Source organism: Scaptodrosophila lebanonensis, unplaced genomic scaffold (assembly GCF_003285725.1).
Source record: "Scaptodrosophila lebanonensis strain 11010-0011.00,11010-0021.00 unplaced genomic scaffold, SlebRS2 tig00000061-arrow-pilon, whole genome shotgun sequence".
NCBI lineage: Eukaryota > Metazoa > Arthropoda > Insecta > Diptera > Drosophilidae > Scaptodrosophila > Scaptodrosophila lebanonensis.
In genome coordinates, this window is record NW_022060554.1 from 4,536,869 (window position 1) to 4,562,297 (window position 25,429).

Here is a 25,429-nt window from a genome sequence, read left to right on the forward strand (position 1 = left end):
TTCGTTGTATGAAATGAACCATCTATATTTTTGGTTAGTGCCAATGCCAAATCACGGAGTGAGAATATTTTTTAGACAAATTACAGAACAAAATTGATAGCAGAAATTGAGAGAATGTCTTTAATGTGAAATACATATGTACATATGTACGTAAAAATACAATTTGAAGCTTAAAATTATTTATATTTATGTTTGTGTTTCAATATAAAACCATATATGTATACATATGTATATGTAGATATTGAATAACTTTGTCATTAGTGAACCGATTGACTTGAGTAGAACAGGGTTGAAAACCTCAGTTCAAGAAATTGTACAGAACCAAATTAAATAAAAATATCTCATACTTGAAAATCGGTTGTTTATTTTCAAGGATATTCAATGTTTGCATACCGACATAAAAGATGGCGCATCCTGTACGTATGTCAAATTAAATTTCCTTAGAAAAATAAAAAATGGTGTACATTTAAAATGAAATCACATTACAAATCTCTAGCTTGAATATAAAATTGACGTTCTATATGAACTCATATACTTCGACATGTTAAATCAATATTTTATCATAGGACGGAGGTGGTGACTCATCCAACGATATTTCCAGTCCCGCCTGCGTTTGCTCCGGTAATAAAATTGCTATATGATAAGGTGGAGGCCCGACTGTAGCAGCTGTTGCCGTGGTCGCAATGGTGGCAGTTGGTCGATCGTCCTGGTACTGCATATCGTTATTCTCTTGTCCCCTCACATAGCTACCCGAAGTGGATGCGGCAACGCCGTTGCGACATACAGCATGCAAGTCGGTGTGGCTCGTAATCAAGCTTTTGGGTATGCGACAAAGTGAAATCGTGCACGCGGCCAAAAAAAAGGTGGCTGAGAAGATGCAGAAAATAAGCACCTCCAGGCCTGTTCCCTGGTGATCAATGTAAAATTTGGCACCGCCCACAAACAGTGAAGCTAGCGCTAGAGATGCGCACATGCCACACTTCAGGTGACTAGGCAACAGCTGGGAGTCGGTGTGTTGTAGCACTGCATGGCGGGGCTGCTGCAAGATATTATTGTTGCCTGAAACTGCTGTGTTTTGTGGCGGCACTGCAGTTATTGGTTCAGTGGAGTGGCGCATGTTGTTACTGGAATTGTGACGATGAGGCGTGACATGGACGGTGGTTTGTCGAGTGCTCGTCGTCGAACTGCTGGTGTGACAAGGGCTGTAAGTAGCTTCGCTAAAAAACCAAAATAAATCTTCATTAGGAAAATTAATTGTTTTTAAATTAATTGTAAATGTTATTTATATTTTAAGTAACTCAGGACACATAAAACTGTTAATGCTAATCAGTCGTGGCTCGTCATATTTGGCCATCTACGGATGACCAATAAATAAATCAAAAGTAGTTTGGGTCAAAACTACAAGTAGACATCTGTTTAGAATTCTTGCACCCTGTAAATCACTGTAGTGGTGCTTGTAGATGTGTATAAAACACAAGAATGTACAGCTAGAATTTAGCAGGCACAACTCTTACGTACCCTGTAAAAAAACCACCGACTTTGTGTGATCATGTGTGGAGTAAAGAGTTGAGCCAAAGCAGCAGCATCAACAACAGTTGCTGGCAGAGCTTGTGCAGAGAAAACGCTAATGGTTATAACTTCTTTTAAATTTTGCCAATCATGATGAAACTTAAAGATAAAAACATTTGTGTTTTGTAGATTTTAGTTTTTCCACATTTGTTCATGTGAAATGTCTATAAGCTGCCCCTCCGGGGTTGACCAAGTCATATTCGTACTTTCGAAGTTGATTATGAAGTAATTTAAAAATATGTAGTTCCTTGCTCATTCTTCACAATTTGTATTGTGTTTCTTTGCCTAATTTTTTTTTAAAGCATAGGAATGCACTGAGGAGCTCTGGTTCTTCATATCAACGTTATAGCTTTTCCATGCAGCAACTAATACAAAGGCGTAGGTGCGCAAAGCGACTGTCCCGAAATGTGATTTACATATATAGTATTATGGTCTGTACATGAAATGTACAGAAGTATATTAGGTTTGCGGGAGCTGAAAAATGTAACAGGCAGAAGGAGGCGTGGCAGACCCCACAAAGTATATATATTATTGATCAGCATGACGAAAAAAAGCTAAAGTCGGGTGTCCCGACTTTGAAATACTCTGTACATATGCTTACAATAATTATCGAAAATAAAAAAAATTAAGAAATTAAAAAAAAAAACAAGTAAAAATACGTACGCAAATACGACTTCTGCAGAAGCTTCAGGGCGAGGAGGAACAGGAAATTGTAGAGCACCTCCTCTGTCACTGACCGGCACCGAGAGGGCGCACACAACACATCCTAGAGAAACCGTTCTTAAACGACCTCACGGATGTAACAAACATAAAGCTCGAGAACCTAGTAAAAATTTTAAATACAACCGGGTGGCTGAAGGCTGACCAGCACAATTTGGAATTACATGGTATCAGAACGGGCCTTCAAGGCCTAAGTAGGCACCAACACCCCAACCATTTAAACCTAACCTAGCCACTATACATTTTTATACTCTGTAGATGAAATGTACAAGAGAATATTAGGTTTGCGGGAGATGAAAAATGTAACAGGCAGAAGAAGGCGTGGCAAACCCCACAAAGTGTATATATTCTTGATCAGCATGACAAGACGAGTTGATCTAACCCTGTCTGTCCGTCTCTCTGTCTGTCTGTTCGTATGAACACCTGGATCTTAGAGACTATAAGAGACAAGTTTGTTTTATTTTTTTGATTTTCCCCCCAATTCCGCCCTATGGGGGTTTTCCCTATATCTCGGAGGAACACCAAATTTTAGTCCCAGATGCCTAGGGTACAAACATAGTAAGCGCTGAGACGAAGCTGAAGCCGAAAAACTGTGCACAAGCAAACATATGAATTCGCTCGAAAGTGTTCATAGTGCTTGCGAAGACGAAGACGGAGATGAAGACGAAGCTGACGCTGTCAGCTTCAAATCGTCCGGTACTGATTTTGAAGCCGAATCGCTTGCTGTTTATGTTTTGTCATTTTCCTAATAGAACTGGAAAAATATCGATGTTTCGATGCTGCCGGGGGAAGAACATCGATTTAAACTTCTACTAACGAATTTTCAATACGATTTTATTACAAAGGGGACTTCATTTTGATTTGTTATCTTATTTATAAAGCTAATTGTTTTTATTAAATACAAAAGGTTTCAAAACAAACGATGGCCTTTTTTGTAAGTTTATTACCCCACGTAAAAAAAATGAATCCGGAGATAAAGCTTCTATGCAGAATGGAAATTCAAAAATCTGTATATAATCATGAATACAAAATGGGGCGCGTCTATCAAGTTGAAAATGTGCAAAATGTGACAAATTAATTGGGTGAATACAGTTTCCACTTCATTTAAGGAATTTTAATTTTAAAAATAAATTTTCTTTTAGGAGAAGCTAATCATCTGATGACGAATCCATTGCGAATATCGAAAATAAATAGGCATCGAATTAGTCCTTCATTATGAATACCAAAGAAAGTATAACATACAAAAATAAAAATTCAGTGGCGGAGTAAAAACATCGAACATCGGGAATAAAAGATCGATGTTTAAAAAAATGTCGACTAACGAAAATATGTAGCCATTGAATTCGTCTTTCACCATGAACACCTGTCAGCTTGCTCGCAACGCAAGCAATTCGGCTTCAGCTTCGGCTCAGCGCACACTATGTTTGTACCCTTATGTGAAGTTTTTTTTGGAAATCCCCTCCCTCCCCCTCTCTCACGCAATTAGTGATCTCACATAACTTCCGTAATTCTTGGAATTTCGAACGCAAATTTTGCAAATACCCCCAGCTAGTGAGTATGTCCGAATGCCAAGTTTCACTATGATAGACCGATTTAACAAGAAGTTATAGTTATATTTGCTGCCCAAGCGCTGCCGGCATCTGTTGTTGATGCTCGTGCTTTGGTTGACTGCAAACATGCTCACACAGACACGAATAGACGCGTATAGACATTCATACACTCACATAGACGCAATTGCGCACATATATATGTGCAATTATACACCCTTTACGTGAATTCGAATACGGAGAGAGGTAAAATCGATCAAAATTTGGTTTTTATAATTTTTTAAATTTCTTTGCTTATTTTAAACATATGTACAGAGTATTTCAAAGTCGGGACACCCGACTTTAGCTTTTTTACTTGTTTTGATCAATTAAATGCCTTGATGAAATCGAGTAAGATGAAAAATGAACCCCAACCAAAATCCATTTGACTGGGAATATTTTTAACCACATTTAGAACTGCAGTGGTACAACTTTTATGCTTTCTTCTTTGGGTTTCGTTTAATAAAATAGAGGCGGTGCTACGCAGAAAATACCAAGAAAGTGATCTCAAATGCAGGAAAGCAGAATGAACTATAAGACCATAAATTTATACAATTTAAACTATAGTACCACCGACCGGCACCTATTAAATTCAGATACCGTAGGAATTGTAGCTGGGGGTACTATGTGCGACTACTGGCCAAGAACAACCCTCCCTTGCCAAATTTTGACCCAAACACGGGTGAGGAACTGTACAACTTGGTTGGTGACTTCTTGAACCAAAGCAGCAACAACAATAACAGCTGCGGGCAGAGCTGCAGGCAGAACATGAGAAGCGATATTAATTATGGCTATAACTTTCTTCAGAATTGACCTATCATGATGAAACTTGGCATACATAAAAAAATTCGCAAATAGCGGGGCAGTGGGGGGTGCATCAGAAAAAAACATAAACTCGTCCTCTCTAGGATTTAGGAGAATGTGGATACCAAGTTTGGTTATTCTAGCTCTTATACTTTCTGAGATCATTGCGTTCACACAGACAGACTGACAGACGGACACACGGACATGGCTATATCGACTCGGCTTGTCACGCTGATCAAGAATATATATACTTTGTGGGGTTTGCCACGCCTCCTTCTGTGTGTTACATGTGTGTTGTTGTTTCTGCTGCTTTGGCTCAGTCATAGTCACACATACTTTTATTTTGCGTTTTCAATACATTCCTCAATTTGTAATAGTGTAAATTTGAAAAAAGTTTATCCTGATACTTACGCATTAACGCCATGATGCTGTTGTAGCTGCTGATAGTGCTGCTGTTGCTGTCGATATTGCTGTTGGGAGTCGTAGCTGTAACTCCCGTTCGTATGATGTCTCACGGCCATGTTGCCAAACTGTGGATGATGATAACTATATTGCAGGTGCTGTTGATGTTGTTGGGGCAGCTGTCGGTGTTGGTGCTGTTGCTGCCGTGGCTGACAGCGCATGCTGTGGTGATTCGAACGCGTTGTCATGGGGACTACGGTGCCACTCCCTGTCAGCACAGCTGCTGATGAGGTGGCGATGCTTGTATGGTTGTTATTGCTAGCAGGGGTTGATATTACAGTCCCAGCACTGTTGTTGTTCAGCTGAGAGATGTAGTTTTGAGATTGGGGTATATTGTTATTGCTATAATGGCGTGCACTAGAGCCGGCCAGTCCATCGGAGCTGCCCAATTGGTACTGTTGCGCCTGAGATCTATGTACCGAAGGTAGGACTTGGGTTTGACTGTTTGTGCTGTTGCTTACACCAGCCCCCGAGCTATGATTACTGCTTGACTTGCTTCGCCGTGGGGGGTGGCAATAGCTGAGACCATTGCCTGCATGTGACAAAGAGGCAGCCACCCGTGAGCGTCCAAAACCGCACTGTTGCGAGCGCTTGTCGATCCAAAAATGCATGGCAGGAAGAAAACTCTTAATGAAAGCTGCAAGTAAAAATATTTGTTTCAGGGTACAAAGGAACATAGGCAAACAAAGTAAGAGAGTTCAATTCACCCAGTGGTGACAAAACTACAGACAAAGAGAATGACTTATAAAAGCTTTGTGTCTCATCTAACACAAGGCAGACACAAAGGCAGACTGTCCAAGAAGCTTACCGGTAGAACACCTAAACAACATATGCATGTGTATGTCCTTTGCTACATATATACATATACAAGTAGTATATTAATATGTAGAATATATGTAAAGAAATACATTTGTATATATATACTATATGATACTATATAGTTTCTTAGGTTGCCTTTCCGCTTCTGTTCACAAATGCTTAATATATATAATATTAATTTATTACTATGTTTAGTAATACTATATTTAATAATCAATGCCAGCACTCAACATATCGCTTGGTGGTTACTGGTCTTCAAAAAAGTAATAAATTTTCCATGTTTTTATGCCTATGTTTCTTGTATTAGAATTTATGTGACCATTATACATATATACTTGTACATGGATACTACAAAGCTGCCTAGTGTGAGCCAAACGATTAATAGTAAAAGAGTCATAAGTTTCATATTTTTTCCATATTTTTAAACTGTTTACATGAATATTTTTACATACTACATATTGTAATGCTTGCAGTAACAGCAAAAGCAGCAGTAGCAGCATTTCGAATTTCGTTCGCCATCTGTTAGTGGCTTAAGAAGAAAATCTAAAGTCGATGGAAATGCAATTCTTTTTTCACAGCCTCAAAAGTCATTGTTGCCAAAGAAGGTCCCTGTCACATCGCTTTATATAAAATGTTTCCCTATAGAACCCAAGGGTTACCAAAGGTGGTAAACAACAAGAGAGAACGCTACAGTCGAGCAAGCCCGACAGTGAAATACCCTGTACCCAGGTAAACTTCCGACACTGAGGTATATGCGCCTCTAGCAGAAGCAAAAGGAAGAAGAAGAGCGAACTTGATGCTGCAGCTTGTGGGCGATGTACCGAAGTAAAATTGTTTCGTTAATAACTTTTCTTAGAATTAACCGATTTAGATGAAATTTGAAACATAAGTAAATATTATTATATCTTGTATATATAAATTATTATTATAATTATGTGTGCAAAGTTTGGTCAATGTAGCTTTTGATTAAGTTCTGTAGCGGGGGAAGGGGGGGAAAATTAAAAAAAATAAACAAGCTCGTTCTTTCTCGGGCTGAGGAGAATCTGGACACCAACTTTGGTTATTCCAGCTTTTATAGTTTCTGAGATCCTTGCGTTCATACAGACAGACAGACAGACGGACATGTCTAGATCGATATCTGTCGTCATGCTGATTCAGAATATATATACTTTATAGGGTCGGAGATGCTTCCTTCTGCGTGTTACATACTTTGCACAAACCTAATATACCCTTTTTACCCTACGGGTAGAGGGTATAAAAAGTATCTTAAAGATTTAAAGAATATATAAGTTTAGCGACAAAATAAATTGGCTGTTCGTGTTGTTATCCTTAATCCTTTTATCATCAGAATATGAATTGGACAGCAGGCAGCTTAAAGGGTAAGAGCTACGAAATCTGACAGTGGGATTTAAATGTGGGTGCGCATTTATATGGGCGCGTAGGTGCTTAAGCCATGGAGCATGTTTTTTGACATCTCATGTGCTACACTGCGTATGAGCAATTTGAACAAAGCGTTGTATGAATGGAATATGCACTTATGTATATGTTCCTTCTGTATAAGCATAATATTTGAAACAAGAAAGGAATGCTAAAGTCGAGCAGGCTCAACTCTTAAATACCCTGTACCTCCCACCAAAAAGGAAAAAAAAATGTTTAATTAAATTTCAAAAATTATATTGATTAAATTATTTAATTAAATTAAATACAAATTTAATACATTTGTAGCATAGCTAAGGCTATACTAGTTTTGTGCGAATATATGTAACAGGCAGAAGGAGGCGTGGCAGAACCCACAAAGTACATATATTCTTGATCAGCATGACAAGCCGAGACGATATAGCCATGCCCGTCTGTCTTTCCGTCTGTCTGTCTGTCTGTCTGTATGAACGCAAGGATCTCCGAAAGTATAAGAACTAGAATAACCAAACTTGGTATACAGATTCTCCTGAGCTCGAGAAAGGACGAGTTTGTTCATTTTTGAACTAAAATTTGGTAGACACGTCCAGTTGGTGATTATATATCCGTATACCAAGTTTCATTATGATAGGGTGATTAGAAAGAAAGGTGTAGCCATATAACCAGGCCCAATGCACACATACATACATATGTACAAGTACACCTACACGAAAAGACACGATTCTGATGTAAATGTAAATGTATGTATGCATGTATAGAATATTTTACATATATTTAATTTAATTAATTAATTGAACTTTTTCAAAATTTTTTTTTGGTGGGGTGGTACAGGGTATTTAAGAGTTGAGCCTGCTCGACTTTAGCATTCCTTTCTTGTTTTATTCTGAATCCCCCCCCCCTCCCCACTCCCTCGCAATTCGTGTTTTTTCCCCGTAATTTTTGGAATTTTTTATTCAAATTTGGCAAGTACTTCCAATTTGTGATTATGTATTCGTATGCCAAGTTTCATCATGATAGGTAAATTCGGACGAAAGTTATAGGCATAAATAAAATCGCTGCCCATGCTCTGTCCGCAGCTCTGCCCGCAGCTGTTGTTGTTGTTGCTGCTTTGGTTCAACTTTGTGCTGCATACATACACGCATATAAACACGCAGAGACACGTTTCTGATGTAAATCTATGCTGTTGAAACTGTACATGAACATGTCTGTAGTTTTGTATGTGTATTGAATAATTTGTATTTAATTAAATTTAATCTAATTGATATAATTTTAAAATTAATTTTTTAAGTTATTTTTTTTTTGTTTTTTTTAATTTTTTTTATCGCAAGGTGCTTCACGTTTGAAGCACGTCTTTTCCGCTGTCAGTTGGTTTTTCGTTGCTGCTTTGTATGATTATATGTAAATATGTATGTCCTATATATGTATATTGTTTCTTACACTAAAGTCCTTGAACGCTAAACTGAGTTGACAAATAGGCACATGCATAAGTACGCATACGTTTACCTATGTACATACACAAATAAATGATTCGTTAAATAAGAACTACCTTTGAATTGTTTGCCAATTACGTGACACGAATCGGCGAGAGCTCAAAAAGATTATAGCTTTACAGTTTACACACAGATTTAATGTTTTTTTAACATTTTTATTTTTGTTAGTATGGTCTTCGCGGGCTCCCAGCCAAAGAAGATAACCGAGCACGCGGAGACGAACGACAACTAATTTGGACTGCAGCTGCAACATTTTCACTTTCCTTGAGTTGAGATTGAACTGGGAGAGCATCGTACCATTGTGTTTGGTTTCATATGTGCCGTTGTGTATGGGTGTGTGAGAGGCATAAGCTTAAAGCAAACGGTGGCTGTACTGCACATGCGTCGTCCATCCACAAACGTCTATTGTGAATGTTTTGAAAAGCTGCTGGGTACAGCTTTATTTCAGTTTTATTCGGCGGGTCGTTGATTGCGTCTTCTAATACTACTCTTCCATGCACCAGAATGGTTAAAGCGATCCACCCATCTAGCACAGAATTGCAGTAGAATAAGAGAAAACGCTACAGTCGAGCAAGCCTGTCACTGAAATCTATTCCCACAAAAAAAATTGATTTTTAAATTAATTTAAAACAAGTAGACACTTTGAAATACGCTATACATATGTGTAGAATAACTGCACATTTGCATAGGAATTGTGTCTATGTGAGTGTATGCGTGTCTTTTCGTGTAGCAACACCAACAATAGCTGCGGGCAGCAAATCTTACATTTATGGCTATAACTTCCGGTTAAATCGACATATCATGATAAAACTTGGTATACGGACTTATAATCACTAACTGGAGGTAGTTGCCAAATTTGAGTTCAAAAATTCGGACATTTGTCGTTCTGCCTCTTGCATTTTCCCTTTCCGAAACCTAATATACTCTTGCACATTTTAGATACAGGGTTTAAAAATTTGTACAAAATGGGTAGAGGCTCGTCTTTCCTCTGCTTTGCATATTTGTCAACATCCTGTGTAAAGAGTAAACAGTAAATATGTACCAGGGACGGCTGTGCCGCTCAAAAGGTATTACATAAATAAAAACGATCGGTGTAGATGTTTAGAAAAAACACAAACCGTTTATTATGAGTGCTGCTTAGAAACTAAACATAATGGGAGAAAACTAAATTATTCTAAGTTGAACCTCTGCTTGTCCAGTTAGCTGGTTGTGCACGCGCCCCAGAGGGGCATCAACTACGATCGCTGTCTTAGTGGTTTTGGCCTGGCATTGGTTGGCGGTAAAAATACTGAGCCAGTGTACGATTACGTCTCGTTTCACAATGCATGCAATGGATAGACTTGCTTCGTGGTCAGTGATTTGTAGGTTGGCTAGTAGAAACGTTGTTAGCTCATATAACAGAACGCATTTATAATACCCTGTTACCTTTTATTATATTTGTTTATTTTCATAGTTGGATCCATTAAATTAAATTACATATAATAAAAAATTCGGTGCACTTTAATATTCTTCCTTTAAAACTTTATGTTCTTGGGTTCACGACATTCGTGCACGTTCGAGTCGTATAACAACCCAGGCGTGCAGTCCAAAGTCAGTCCTTGTCCATCAAGGCAATAGTAGTAGGCGTCTTTACGCGTCTGATGAGCAAAGAAATGAACGCCTTTCTCTGGGCAGGTAATGTCAGCTCGGCGTGGTGGTGCGCGAGAGTAGGGCTTGATGTTACGTTGCAGAGCTGTGATCTAAAAGGACAATACCAATGAAATTCCATGAATTGCTATAACGATTACACGTATAAGTCTAACTTACCGTGCATTCGGCATTCGATGGAAAGTCACAGCAATTGCATTTGGGATTGAATTGTAGCCCACCGGCACACAGCTGACTATGCGGTATGGCATTTACACATACATAGTATTTGTCACACTGCGCTTTGCTAGGTATATAGGTGATGTCATTAGGGTTATTGACAGGAGAACATAGATTATCTACACAGTCCACAAATTGAGGAAAATCGCATCGATCGGTTTCCGCATTGTACTGTAACCCATCCTGGCATTGACGTAACACCGCCTGGTTGTTGTAACATAGCACGTACTTGCTGCAAGTGCGATCGTAGCAGAAACTGCTCAACACCGAAGACTTGCATTCAGGCAGACATTTAATATCTTCGTCATCCGTGCAACTTTGAGTTCGAGCGTCAAAACGGAGAAGGTGCGTTGAATCTATAGCACCGCATGGATGTTCAGTTGCCTGACCATCTATAAGGGGAGAGAACGGCGTTTAGTTGTTGATTTTTAATTGTTCCCTATGGATACTTTTACTCACACATGCATAAGTAGTACTTGCTACAGTTTCCTACATAGGGCAAGAATACGTTGTTTGCCACATTCGAACAAAGATTTACTTCGCCCATTATAAAGCTAGTTTCTTCATCCTTCTCATTTTCGCTTGATACCATAATATCAACAGAAAAGGAATGAATTGCCAATACGCCAGTTAGGCCCCACAACATGAATGAAAGCAGCGAAGCCATATCACACAATTTTTGAATGCGGCTGTGCTAGGTTGTAAAGCTTCTGACTTATAGTTAAGGGGCCTTTTTAAATACTAACGCTGAAATTAACTTGTGCGAATATCATTCTGTATGTTTGGAAAGCAGGAGTATTAATTATGCATTGTCTTGGCATATCGGTATTGTGTCCAACGATTTCTTTAAAAGCGTAGTTTCTTATCAGAAAAAACATTTTAATTTTCCTAAGACAAAGAATAATCATGACGAATACTGCGCTGCGTATGAGGTGTATGTACTTATACATATATATTATCTAAAATGAGAAGTTTTGGAATAAGAGACAAAAAAAAGAGGCTTGCTCGACTTTATCGTTCTCTCTTGTTATTAATACAAACTTAAGGGAAATTAAGAATTCTAAAATGTTGTGTCGGTTTCGATAAGGGTAGATACATTTCACTACATTCTTCTTTTGTATTTTCTTTGTGTGTTCTAATTTTGTTTACATTTTCTTTGTATTGTATTTTGAAGAAGATAATAGGATCAAAAAAGTTAATGATAATACATACTTTAAAAAATCTTAAGTCCCCTCTCAATTAAAGAAAAAAAATTTATTTGTTGACACGTTGTAATATGGTTAGTTTTCTTTGGGCTGCATAATCTAAATTAATGAAGTGTGTGTCTAAGCGTCTTTATGAACTCATATTTAAATTCCTTTAATTATACTCCTGAATGGTTCAAAATATTCCTACCTCCCCACCCTCCCGTATCTATTGGATTCAAGAACTTCCGTAATTCTTGAATATTTTTTGTGTTTCAAAATTGTCCTCATTTACCCCACTCTCCCGCTATTTCAGATTTTCCAGAGATTCCAAATTTCTTTAAATTGTTGTGTCAAATCTGACATGAAAAGGCTTGTCCTTCCGGTACTCTAGAAAGCCAAAGCATTTTATACCCTGGGCTCGAAGGAAAGAAGGAAGCATCTCCGACGCAATAAAGTATATACATCTGTCCTTCCGCCAGTCTGGATGAATGCCTGGATATCGGAAACTGCTGAGCCCACATTGACCAAATGTGGACTATAACGTTTGTGTGTATGTATGCCAAGTTTGATCATGGAAACGAAGTTATAGCCATAAATGTAATCTCTGCCCAAGTTTAACTCGTAGCTGTTATTGTTCTTGCTGCTTTCGCTCAACTCTGTACTGCACACATGCTCCCACACAGACACAATTCCTATGTAAATTTGTAGACATCTGTTGTTCATTTTTGTTGATTTTTAACAAAGGGAACGCTACAACTTTGGTTATTCTAGCTTTTATAGTTTATGAGATCCTTGCGTTCATCTAGACAGACAGGCGGACATACGGACGGACATGTCTAGATTAATTTCTCACGTCATGCTGATCAAGAATATATATACTTTTTAACCTACGGTTACAGGGTGTATAGTAAAAATGTATATATGTAATTATTTTACACATAAGTACCGAGTAACTCAAAGCTTAAGCTTCTACTTGTTTTTGACTGATGCACGCAACTCCCATCCCATCAACTCCGGTCATTCTTGGAATTTTGATTAAATTGAATAACCTATTCTTTATGTTAAAAATACAAGTATAGCTATTTTACATACATACATAATTATACTCTGTCCATGAAATGTACAATGGTATATTTAACAGGAAGAAGGAGGAGTGGCAAACCCTGTCTGTCTGTCTGTCCGTCAGTATGATCATCTAGATCTCAGAGACTATATGAGCTAGAGACACCAAATTTTGCATAAAAATGATTTATGTGTGTACGAGTTTGTTTTTTCGTCGTTCGTAAATTCGCCTATATCTCGGAGACTAAGAACTAGGGACATCAAATTTGAAGTCAATGATGCCTTACGCAAAAAATGTGTTTTTGGAATTCCCCTGAACCCCCCTATCCACCGCAAATCGTGATTTTCTCTAACTCTCTTATTTCTTGGAATTTCGAACTCAAATTTTGCAAATACCCCCAGTTAGTGATTATGTGCCCGTATGCCGATTTTCATTATTATAGGCCTATTGTTCACAAAAGTGAACAAGGTTTCAGAGACTAGCATAAAGAATGTAATCAAGTAGGCAGATTAACCAAAAAACCCGATCTAAAACGCAAGAAACATATATAGAAATAGGATCGCTATAGCGTTTAAGGATGGATGCACACTGCATGATAAAGAAAATGCTTCAAAATATACATATGAAGTGAAAACTACTTGATACTATCAGGATATACTTGTAATAAGACAAAAAATGTTAAATTAGAGTAAGTACAATGTTTAAAGAATAAAAAAGAACCAAATATTAAATGATTGGTACATAAGAAACAAGAAAGGAATGCTAAAGTCGAGCAGGCTCAACTCTCAAATACCCTGTACTACCCCACAAAAAAGAAATTAAATTAATTTAATTAATTAATTAATTAATTTAATTAATTAATTTAAAATTCCAAGAATTACGGGAGTTATTGAAAATCGTTAATCGTCAAAAAAATAAAACAAACTCGTATAGAATACACACATAAGGCATCTTTGTGCAAAATTTGGTGTCTCCATCTCTTATAGTCTCTGAGATCCAAGTGTTCATACGGACGGACAGATGGACAGACAGACAGGGCTAGATCGACTCGTCTCGTCATGCTGATCAAGAATATATATACTTTGTGGGGTCTGCCACGCCTCCTTCTGCCTGTTACATTTTTCAGCTCCCGCAAACCTAATATACTTCTGTACATTTCATGTACAGAGTATAATAAAATCAGCATGAATACTTAAAATATTCTTAAAATATCCTTGTTTTTCCACTAGTTTTAATAGGATTTAGAGATAAGACACCAATAACCTATTTTTGCATACGATCAATGTCTTTTTTAGAATTAGGTGTACATTATTATAAGTTAATATGATATGCAAAAGCTTATTAACCAAAGTTGAAGAGTCCTCAATTGTTAATTATTTCTGTGACAACTTTTCTTTTGATCGGAAGTAAACCGGTAATTGATTCTCGAATTTTTTTTCTACGAAAACTTCATTTGCGATTGGCACAATTTAAAATTAAAATTGTTGCCGGTAAAATTTGATAAAATCCGCTCCATTTATAGAATATTTATCGCTCATTGATAAATATAAATATCGCCCTGGGCTCACCAAATGAGCAGTGGCTTTTTAGAAGAGCAATGTTGCTGTCGATTTTTTTTTTCAGAAACAAATTTCAAACAAACATTGTGCGACTTGCACTTTTTTTGGCCATAGCTTTACTAATACCCCAGAGTAGTGCAAACGCTAGTGGCATTAAAAGTGGTGTTGACATATGCTCTAATGTGGTGGACAATCTTTTCCTGCCGCACATCAGCAACTGCAGCGAGTACTATCTGTGCATAGGTAAGCAGATACATAAGTAAAAGCTAAAAGCCATTTAGTAGTGTGCCTTTACAGGGGTATAATAGTTTAGTGCTAAAGTATGTAACACACATAGCAAGACGCAATATACTCAACCGATTATATTTATTCTTGATCAAGATGACAGACAGGTAAATAGAGCGATGTCCGTCTGTCAGTAGGAACGTAAGCATCTCAAAATGTAGAGGAGCTAGAATGACTAAACTGTACAGATAAATAAATAAATAAATGTAATCTCTGCCCAAGCTATGACCGCAGCTGTTACTGCTGCTTTGAGTAAATTCTGTACTGCACACACGTATATAAACACTCATATCCACAATTCTGATGTAAATGTGTGCTATTGGAACTGTACATAAACATAAATTTGATTATATTAATTATACTCTGTACATGAAATGTACAAAAGTATATTAGATTTGCGCAAGCTGAAAAATTTAACAGGCAGAAGGAGGCGTGGGAACGTGACGAGTCGATCTAGCCCTGTCTGTCCGTTCGTATGAACACCTGGATCTCAGAGACTATAAGAGGTAGACACAAAATTATGGAATTCCACCCCTCCACCACCCCCCCCTCCCCTCCTCCCCAACAGATCGTGATTTTCTCTAACTCCCGTACAGTAAGTCTATATAGTCTATATGTACTATGTTTGAATACTCCATTTATAATATTATATATTTATAATTTATATATATTTATATAAAAATAAATACAATAACCCCGTAGGTGGTATTGCCTTTCCCAAGGCTTGCGATCCTGGATACTACTTCGATGCGCGCGATCAAATGTGCGTAATTGCAGAACAGGCGCGCTGCCTTCCCTCTTGTCCACCACATGAACTGACCTCCTTTTGCTATGATCGCACCTGCACCAAGTACGTACTCTGCTACATGGGTACGCCTGTAGTGCGTGAGTGTTGCGATGGTTTGCAGTACAATGCCGACACGGACCGCTGTGATTACCCGCAGTATGTAGATTGCGTGGACAATCTGTGCATGCTGCAGACGCAAGTCGACATCGACAATATTGTATACATAGCTAGCAAGGCCAACTGTAACAAGTATTATATCTGCGTGTACGGACAACCCCAGAATCAAACATGTACTAGTGGGCTACAATTCAATCCGTCGTGTAACTGTTGTGATTTCCCTTCTCGTGTTAATTGCACAGTAGGTAGCATTTGGATATGCAGCTCTAGCAAAAATGATTGATAACCGACATTTCCACTAGGTCGAAAATCTGCAACGTAACATTATTCCATTTGCGAAGGCTCCACCCCGACGGGCTGACATCATTTGTCCGGAAAATGGCATATATTTTTACCAGCATCACACGCGACTGGACGCCTACTATTACTGCTTGAATGGCCGTGGCGTTGTTTTAGACTGTACTCCAGGTTTGGTATACGATGTCCAACAAGAGGAGTGTCGAGATATGCAGCATTAAGACGCATAATATGCAATATCAAATATCACACGAACAATTTGTTCAAATGTTCTTTATTTTTACATCTTTTTATACCCAGCACATAAAGTGAAAAATGTAAAAGGCAGAAGGAGTCCAAAATTCCTTATATAATACACAGAAAATGTGTATTCTAAAATATACCCCCCACTCCCCCACAATTAATTAATTTTTAAAACTCCCATAATTGTTGGAACTTGACTCAAATTTGATTAGGGGTCTGTATGCTTAGTTTCATTATGATAGGCCGATTTTTAAAGAAGTTATATCCATTTATGTAATCTCAGCCAAAGCTTTGCCCGCAACTGTTGTTGTTGTTGCTGCTTTGGTTCAATTTTGTACTGCATATTTGACACAATTTCTACGGAAATGTGCAGTTATACTCCCTTTAAAGTACTTGCTTTTTGTAATTTTCTTAATTTCTGTAATTATTCTACATATATGTACATGTATGTACAGAATATTTCAAAGTCGGTGCACCCGACCTTACCTTTTTCACTTGCTTTCAATGTTCATTGTTTTAAATTTCTATAGGTTTTTTACACATACATATGTACATAGTATTTTAAAGTCGGGACAACCAATGTTAGCTTCTCCACTTTGTTTCTATTTGTAACACTTTGTATAATGCCATAATTGCTTTTCGAAGAATTTCATTTCAATTGGGTGTCTAGTTGAAAACATATTTGAAGTGGGAACGCGAACAACTGAATAAAGACAATTGAGTTTAAACATTTTACAATTGATCACTGTCAAAAAAATGTCTGAAATTGTAAATCTTAATGCCTCTACAGTCCAGAATATAAAGATCACGAGAATGGAGTAAAAGTGGAGTCCAAATTCAATTTGGATTGGACAACATGTCCTACTTTTGGAGAAAATCAAATACTGAGCTTAAACAAGAAAGGAATGCTAAAGTCGAGCAGGCTCAACTCTTAAATACCCATAATGATGAAACGGACACATAAGCACTAACTGGATGTAACTACCAAAATTTATTTTAAAATTCCAAGAATTAAGGAAGTTATATAAAAAATACGAATTGCGGGAGAGTGGGGAGGTTTATCAGAATAAACAAGATAGAACGCTACAGTCGAGCAAGCCTGACAGTAAAATAGCCTGTACTCTCCACAAAAAAGAAAAATTAAAAAATTAAATTTAAAAAAAAATTAAATTATTAAAAAAAATGAATGAATGAATTAATTAATTAAATTAAATTAGAATACATGCTTATGTTCAGTTTTAACAGCATACATTTACATCACGTACCTAGCAGCAACAACAACAACAGCTGCGGGCAGCGCTGCCGACAGAGCTGCAGGCAGCGCATGAGCAGCGATTTTACTTATGGCTATAACTTTCTTCAGAATTGACCTATCATGATGAAATTTGGCACACGGACACATTAGTACTAACTGGATGTACCTACCAAAATTGATTTCAAAATTCCGGGAATTACGGAAGTTATAAGAAAAAACACGAATTGCGGGGGAGTGGGGGGGTGCATCAAAAAAAAACTCAAACTCGTACTTTCTCGGTCTTAGGAGAATATGGAAACGAAGTTCGGTTATTCTAGCTCTTATACTTTCTGAGATCCTTGCGTTCATACGGACAGACGGTCAGGCGGACAGACGGACGGGCGGACAAGGCTATATCCACTCGGCTTCTCTTCCTGATCAAGAATATATATACTTTGTGGGGTCTGCCACGCATCCTTCTGTGTGTTACATACATGCGCACAAAACTAGTATAGCCTTTCACCCTTTGGGTACAGGCTATAAAAAATAAACTTGACCTGCCTAGGACTTAGGGGAACCTCGATACCAAGTTTCGTTATTCTTGTTATTGTACATGCCTTGTAATCATACAGACGGACGAATGGACGGACAGACGGACATGGACATCGACTCGACTTGTCATCCTGTTCAAGAATATATATACTTTGTGGGGTGTGCCACGCCTCCTTCCGTGTGTTACATACATGCGCACATAGTATAGCCTTTCACCCTTTGGGTACAGGCTATAAAAATATTATTAATTGCTTACTTTTGAGTATGTTAAAAACATACCATTTTTGCAATGCACTTGAATAGGGACAAAAACTGTAACATTCTATGTATGCAGCACATACTAATGAAAAAACAAGAAAGGAATGCTAAAGTCGAGCAGGCTCAACTCTTAAATACCCTGTACCACCCCACAAAAAAGTAATTACATTAATTAATTAATTTAATTTAATTAATTAACTAAATTAATTTAATTAATTAACTAAATTAAATATAAAATAAACCCCACAAAAAAGTAATTTAATTAATTTATTAATTTAATTAAATTAATCAACTAAATTAATTTAATTAATTAACTAAATTAAATATAAAATATTCCATGCACGCATACATACATTTACATTTACATCAGACTCGTGCCTTATGCGTGTTTGTGTACTTGTACATATCTATGTATGTGTGCATTGAGCCTGGTTATATGGCTATAACTTTCTTTCCGATCATTCTATCATAATGAGACTTGGTATACGGTTATATAATAACTAACCTAATGTGACTATCAAATTTTAGTTTATTCCAAGAATTACGGGAGTTATAGAAAATCGTTAATAGGTTGGAGTGGAGTGTCATACAGACAGACAGACGGTCAGACGGACAGACGGACATGGCTATATCGACTCGGCTTGTCATGCTGATCAAGAATATATATACTTTGTGGGGTCTACCAAGCCTCCTTCTGTGTGTTCCATGTGCACTCGCACAAAACTAATATACCCTTGTACCCTTTGGGTACAGGGTATAAAAACTCAAAGTTTTATTGTTATATTAATATTGGATTTATTAATAATGTGTGTAACCGCCTTTATTAGAAATAACATCCTTGATTCGATTAGGAAGGACGGATAAAGGTTTCAAAATAGCTTTTGTAGGAAGTTACATTCAATATTGGCGATATAAATTTGAACTCGCTGGTTTCATAATATGAGATTGCACCGCACACCATAATACCCCTTTCACGGCTATGGCGACAAGCCAGGTAGTGTTTCTTACGTACATCATGAAAGTAAAAGCTGGAACCATCCCACTCCTTATCCCATGTCATATGATGCCGGGCAAAGATATGACGAACGTCTTTACGTGGCTTTGTCAGGGATGGTTATTTATTGAGTTTTCATCTTTTAAGTTGTATAGCTATCTGTATAACGCGTCTCACTGTATCAACACTTGCAATTATTATTGCCAAATTAAGGCGAATTGCAGATGCGGACGAATGTGAGTTTGACGCTTCCCGAAGAACTCATAGTTCGTCAGAAGATCTAAGTGCCTTTTTTTTTGAAAAAATTTCCAGCAACCGACATGTTTTTCTCAATTTTTTTTTGGCAATTTGTCTTATATTCATGTAAGACTCCCTAAATGCTAACAAATTGAGTTTTCATTCAGAAATGAGTGCTTGACCACAGCCGATTGTGAATTATGTTTAATCAAAATACTTGTATGTATATAAAACCGTTTGAGTGACTGATTGATTGGGGATCAACGCACAGCCCAAACGGTATGAGCTAGAAAGGCGAAATTTGGGCTCAAGTATCCTATCATACTGTAGATGCGCACTAAGAATTGATTTTGGAAAATTCGAGCTCCAAAGGGGAGAAACAACCTCCAAAGTTTGTTTGAAAAATGTCAGTTTTCCATCGATGAACTTCAAATTTTTAGTTTTTGTGATCTATAAAAGAATACAAATAAAACTGCATACTCCGTTTTTTAAATTTGTTTTGGAGCTTGAATTATTGGGGTTTTAATATTACTTCACTTTTTATAGCCTTGCTTTGGTTCATCTTTGTGCTGCATACATACACGCATATAAACACACTTAGACACGATTCTGGTGTAAATGTATGCTGTTGAAACTGTACATGAACATGTCTCCACTTTTGTATGTACACTGTCATGCACTTGAATAGGGACAAGATTTTTATAGCCTGTACCCAAAGGGTGAAAGGCTATACTAGTTTATATATATTGTTAATGAAATTGGTCGTATTCATATACGTACATATATAATTGCTATATTAAAACAAGATAGAACGCTACAGTCGAGCAAGTAAAATAGCCTGTACTCTCCACAAAAAAGGAAAATTCAAACAAGAGAGAATGCTAAAGTCGAGCAAGCCCGACCGTGTAATACCCTGTACCCAGGTAAACTTCCGTCACTGAGTGATATGCGCCCATAGCAGCAGCAAAAAGAGGAAGGAGAAGAGCGAACTTGTTGCTGCAGTTTGGGGGGGTTGTATTGGCGAGAATTTGTTTTGCTAATAACTTTTCTTAGAATTGACCGACTTGAATAAAATTAGACAGCAGTAGATAATTATATATAAATTATGTGTGCAAAGTTTGATTTAGGTAGCATTTGAAATGTGGACACTATTGACGAAATTCTGTAGCGGGGGAAGGGGGGGAAAATTAAAAAAAATAAAATAAACTCGTCCTTTCTCGGACCTAGGAGAATCTGGATACCAACTTTGGTTATTCTAGCTTTTATAGTTTCTGAGATCCTCGCGTTCATCCAGACGGACGGACAGGCGGACGGACATGTCTAGATCGATTTCTCTCGTCATGCTGATCAAGAATATATATACTTTATGGGGTCGGAGATGCTTCCTTCTGTATGTTACATACTTTGCACAAACCTAATATACCCTTTTTACCCTACGGGTACAGGGTATAAAAAGGAAAAATTAAAAAAATTAAGTTATTAAAAAAATGAATTACTTAATTTATTAATTAAATTAAATTTGACCTGCCTAGGGCTTATGGGAATCTGGATACCGAGTTTGGTTATTCTAGCTCTAGTACCTTCTGAGATCCTTGCGTTCATACAGACGGATGGACAGACGGACATGGCTATATCGACTCGTCTTCTCATCCTGATCAAGAATATATATACTTTGTGGGGTCTGTCACGCCTCCTTCTGTGTGTTACATACATGCGCACAAAACTAGTATAGCCTTTTACCCTTTGGGTACAGGCTATACAAATGAAAAAAAAAATTTTTAATAATTAAAAAAACGGTATATTAATTAAATTAAAGACATGTTCATGTACAGTTTCAACAGCATACATTTACATCAGAATCGTGTCTCTGCGTGTTTATTTGTGTGTATGTATGCAGCACAAAGTTGAACCCAAGCAGCAACAACAACAACAGCTGCAGGCAGCGTTGCCGGCAGCACTACAAGCAAAGCATGGGCAGCGATTTTATTTATGGCTATAACTTTCTTCAGAATTGACCTATCGTGATTAAACTTAGCATACAGACACATAATCACTAACGGGATGTAGCTACCTAATTTTAGTTAAAAATTCTAAAAACTACGGGAGTTATGGAAAAAAACACGAATTGCGGGGGAGTGGGTGTATCAGAATAAAACAAGAAAGGAATGCTAAAGTCGAGCAGGCTCAACTCTTAAATACCCTGTACCAGCCCACAAAAAAATAAATAAATTTAATGAATTAATTAATTTAATTTAATTAATTTAATTAATTAACTAAATTAAATATAAAATATTCCATACATGCATACATACATTTACATCAGAATCGTATCTATGCGTGTTTGTGTACTTGTACATATGCATGTATGTTTGCAATGGGCCTGGTTATATGGCTATAAATTTCTTTATGATCAACCTATCATAATGATTGGTATACTGATATATAATTACTAACTGGATGTGTCAGCCAAATTTTAGTTAAAAATTCCAAGAATTACGGGAGTTATAAAAAATCGTGAATAGGGGGGGGGGGGGGGGGGGGGGGGGGGGGAGTCCGTTCGTTCGTCTGTCTGTATGAGCGCAACGATCTATAAATACTTATAAAATAAAGGTGCATATTTTGACTTATCAGTAAAATGTCTGGAAAACGCAGCAAGCATAGCCAAAGCAAGTCAACTGATGATTTCGAAACAGTAAAGCTCGATTCATTGTTGCAGTCGCATTCCAATGTAGTAAAAGATGTAGTAAAAGATAAAAGATGCGCTTCATAAATGCCCTGGCAGTATCGAGCCAGTCGAAATGGAGTGTCGGCTACGAATTTTAACACGCTATGTTGATAAAGCGTTTAATGTGCAAGAGGAATTAGATTAAATAGATTTAGAAACATTGTGCATCACAACAGAGACGCTGCTACTGAGTAAAGGTAGTCGGCCTACAACTCAAAGGGAAAGCCTGTCTAATTCCACAATGTTTGGATCAAGCTCGCTTAGCAAGCAGCTGCCCTCAATGAAGCTTCCGAAGTTTACTGGAAGCTATTCGGAGTATAACAATTTTATAGGTATATTTGAAAATTTGGTTGACAATGACCCGTCGCTTTCGAACATTGAAAAGGTTGTTGTCTTGCTTAGACAAAGAAGTAAAAGGCACTGGCGGCACTGAAGCGGGTGTATGACAACAGTTGCCTGATAGTTTTCGACAGCATCGCAAAGCTTTTTGATTTGCCAAAAATGCAAGGAGCCTCAGCTTCATCTTTGCGCTCCTTTATTGACAATGTTTGGGCTAGTTACGAGTCACTTTTGTCTTTGGGTGACGAAAAGCAAATGTGCAAAATGGATTCTACCACACGGTCGAAATGGGAAGAGGGCCTTAACTACGATCAGCTTCCATCATGGGAAGACTGCGAGGCTGCTCTCAACAAGCGATACCAGCACTTGTCAGCTGAGGAGTCGTCGACTCGCTTTTGCATAAATATGCCCCAGACTCTTCGCAAGCGGCAGTGGCTAGCCAGCCCTTTGTGGCACAAGCTGCCATACCAGCTCAAACGTCCTCTGGCAATCATGCTAGTGTGGCAGCTGATCAAGAAGTGCTGACCACTGCTGTCGTTAGGATCATAGACCACTCCGGATCCTATCAGCTAGCCAGAGCCTTTTTAGATTCCGGCTCTCAAGTAAATTTCATGACAGAGGATTTAGCCAGAAGAAATACACGTGAGCGCAAAGATATAAATTTGCTAGGCATTAGCAAACGCAAATCAGCTGTCCGTCATGTGGTTCAGACGTCGATAGCTTCTCGTGTCGACGATTTCGAGCTAACAGCAGAATTTGCAGTTCTCGGTACCAATCGTCGTACCAGCCCGAAAAATTGGTCGTAGTTGTTGACGTGCCTGATAGTTGTGAACTAGCTGATCCTCTGTTCCATAGGCCGCAACGCATAGATCTGCTGCTTGGAGCAGATGCCTATTTGATCTACTAAGAGAAGGACACGTAAAGGGAACAAATGAGTCACTGGCGATGCAAGCTCTTGGATGGATTATAGCAGGGCGGGGTCGCTCTACGAATTCATCTGAGCTATCGTCTAGTCCTTAGTCCTTTCGATTCACTTATTCGCAAATTTCGGGAGTTGGAAGAGGTTCCAAACTTATCAAGTCACTTATATACGGCTCAGTGTTGCATTGCCATTCAAGTCGAGCCCACGTTGTCTCGGTGGTTCGTATGAGACAGCGTTTCAACGTTTTCTGGCCTTAGAAAGGCGAATGGCTAAGCAGCCCGACACTGAATCAATGTATATTGCTTTCATGCAAGAATATATTTTAATGGGTCCATGAGCCCAGTGGACAACATTGCCCCGAGAGAGCCGCATTATTTTATACCTTATCAATGCGTGCTACGACCGCAAAGCACTTCAACAAAGTTACGAGTCGTCTTCGACGCGTCATGTAAGACGTCGTCACAAATTTCGACATTCTTATGGTGGGTCCTACGATTCAGCCATGTCTGTACTCGACTTTGTTGCGATTTCGACTGTATCCGTTCGCGTTGTCGGCAGACATTGCCAAAATGTATCGACAAGTCGAAATCGAAGAAAAGCATCGCAATTTTCAAATGATTATTTGGAGAAAAAACAATACAGAACCACTTCAAATATTTCGATTGAACCCGGTAACATACGGTACCGCCGCAGCACCATTTTTGGCCATTCGGTGCTTGAAATATTTGAGTGAGCTGCATGCCAGGTCCCATCCGCTAGCATCAAAATCATTGGCTAACGATTTTTATGTGGACGATTTTTATCTGGTGCAGATTCTGTTGAAGAATAGCGACTGTTGCAAAATTAATTGGTTTCAGTGTTAGAACCATTCGGGTTCACACTGGCAAAATTGTCGTCGAATTCAGGAAGTTTCTTATCATTAAACAGTGATTAACTTGTGATCGGCCACCAAGAAGATACAAAGACTTTGGGGCTCATCTGGAGTCCATCCGACCACGTGTTTAAATATCTAGCAAGCAATATATCTTTGGATATTGTGCCCACAAAAAGTGCAATTTGATCGTTTGAACCATGCTTATACGACCCGCTTGGCCTATTGCGTCCAATTGTCACTAAGGCGAAAATCTTAATGCAGGAAGTTTGGTTGCAAAAATCCGCTTGGGATGACCAAATACCTAACCATTTATTACATGACTTGGAAACAATCAAGAAGTCATTCAATGAGTTAGAGTCGATTCGCATACCCCGGTACGTCGGCGTCACAAAAGGCATCAAATACAAAGTTCATGATTTTGGGCGTACGGGTGTTGTCTTTATCTTCGAGTAAAGCGCGAGCAAGAGATAGTCATACATCTCTTGACAGCCAAATCTAAAGTGGCTCCGCTTAACACTAAATCAGTTCCGCGCTTAGAATTGTGCGCTGCGCAATTGTTGCCCAAGCTTTGGGAAAAAGTTGAACAGCTTGTGCATGGATCTGTAGAGCAAATCGTTTTCTGGTCGGACTCTGAGGTGGTCTTGCATTGGCCCATCTCATTTGAATACGTTCGTTGCCAACAAAGTTGCGGATATTCAAGAATTAACGCCAGATGTGGTATGGCGTCATGTTCCGATGACCTTAAATCCAACAGATTTAGCTTCACGTGGTTGTACCACTGCCGAGCTGACTGAATCGCATTGGTTTAATGGCCCTAAATTTTTCAAAAGTGATCCCAAACTTTGGCCACTTAACTCGCACATTAAGAATGCCACGGTTCTCATCGCGGCCGATATCGCTCCAAACTCAGTTTTTGAATTAATCGATAAGTCGTCGTCGTATTTAAAAATCCTCTGTATAGTTTCGTATATGTTTCGTTTCATTACCGGGCGATCAAATTACTGAATTGCATTACGCATTTTTG

General features: G+C 38.2%; 3 protein-coding genes across 3 annotated transcripts; 1 reads left to right on the forward strand and 2 right to left on the reverse strand.

Moving 5' to 3' along the window:
* Window positions 1-466: 466 nt before the first annotated feature.
* LOC115624676 (probable serine/threonine-protein kinase DDB_G0280133) lies at window positions 467-9,006 on the reverse strand. Its single transcript, XM_030519474.1, has 3 exons — window positions 8,923-9,006; window positions 5,091-5,778; window positions 467-1,217 (listed from the first exon to the last, which is right to left on the reverse strand). Exons 2-3 carry the CDS (start codon window positions 5,750-5,752, stop codon window positions 545-547), a joined length of 1,335 nt encoding a protein of 444 aa, XP_030375334.1. The 5' UTR covers window positions 5,753-5,778; window positions 8,923-9,006; the 3' UTR covers window positions 467-544.
* Window positions 9,007-10,380: 1,374 nt separating this feature from the next.
* LOC115624678 (probable chitinase 10) lies at window positions 10,381-11,500 on the reverse strand. The gene is made up of 3 exons (XM_030519477.1): window positions 11,192-11,500; window positions 10,673-11,124; window positions 10,381-10,605 (listed from the first exon to the last, which is right to left on the reverse strand). Exons 1-3 carry the CDS (start codon window positions 11,397-11,399, stop codon window positions 10,381-10,383), a joined length of 885 nt encoding a protein of 294 aa, XP_030375337.1. The 5' UTR covers window positions 11,400-11,500.
* A 2,975-nt stretch (window positions 11,501-14,475) lies between these two features.
* LOC115624679 (protein obstructor-E-like) lies at window positions 14,476-16,499 on the forward strand. The gene is made up of 3 exons (XM_030519478.1): window positions 14,476-14,784; window positions 15,529-15,971; window positions 16,033-16,499. The coding sequence occupies exons 1-3, from the start codon at window positions 14,580-14,582 to the stop codon at window positions 16,246-16,248; spliced, it is 864 nt and encodes a 287-aa protein (XP_030375338.1). The 5' UTR covers window positions 14,476-14,579; the 3' UTR covers window positions 16,249-16,499.
* Window positions 16,500-25,429: the final 8,930 nt, after the last annotated feature.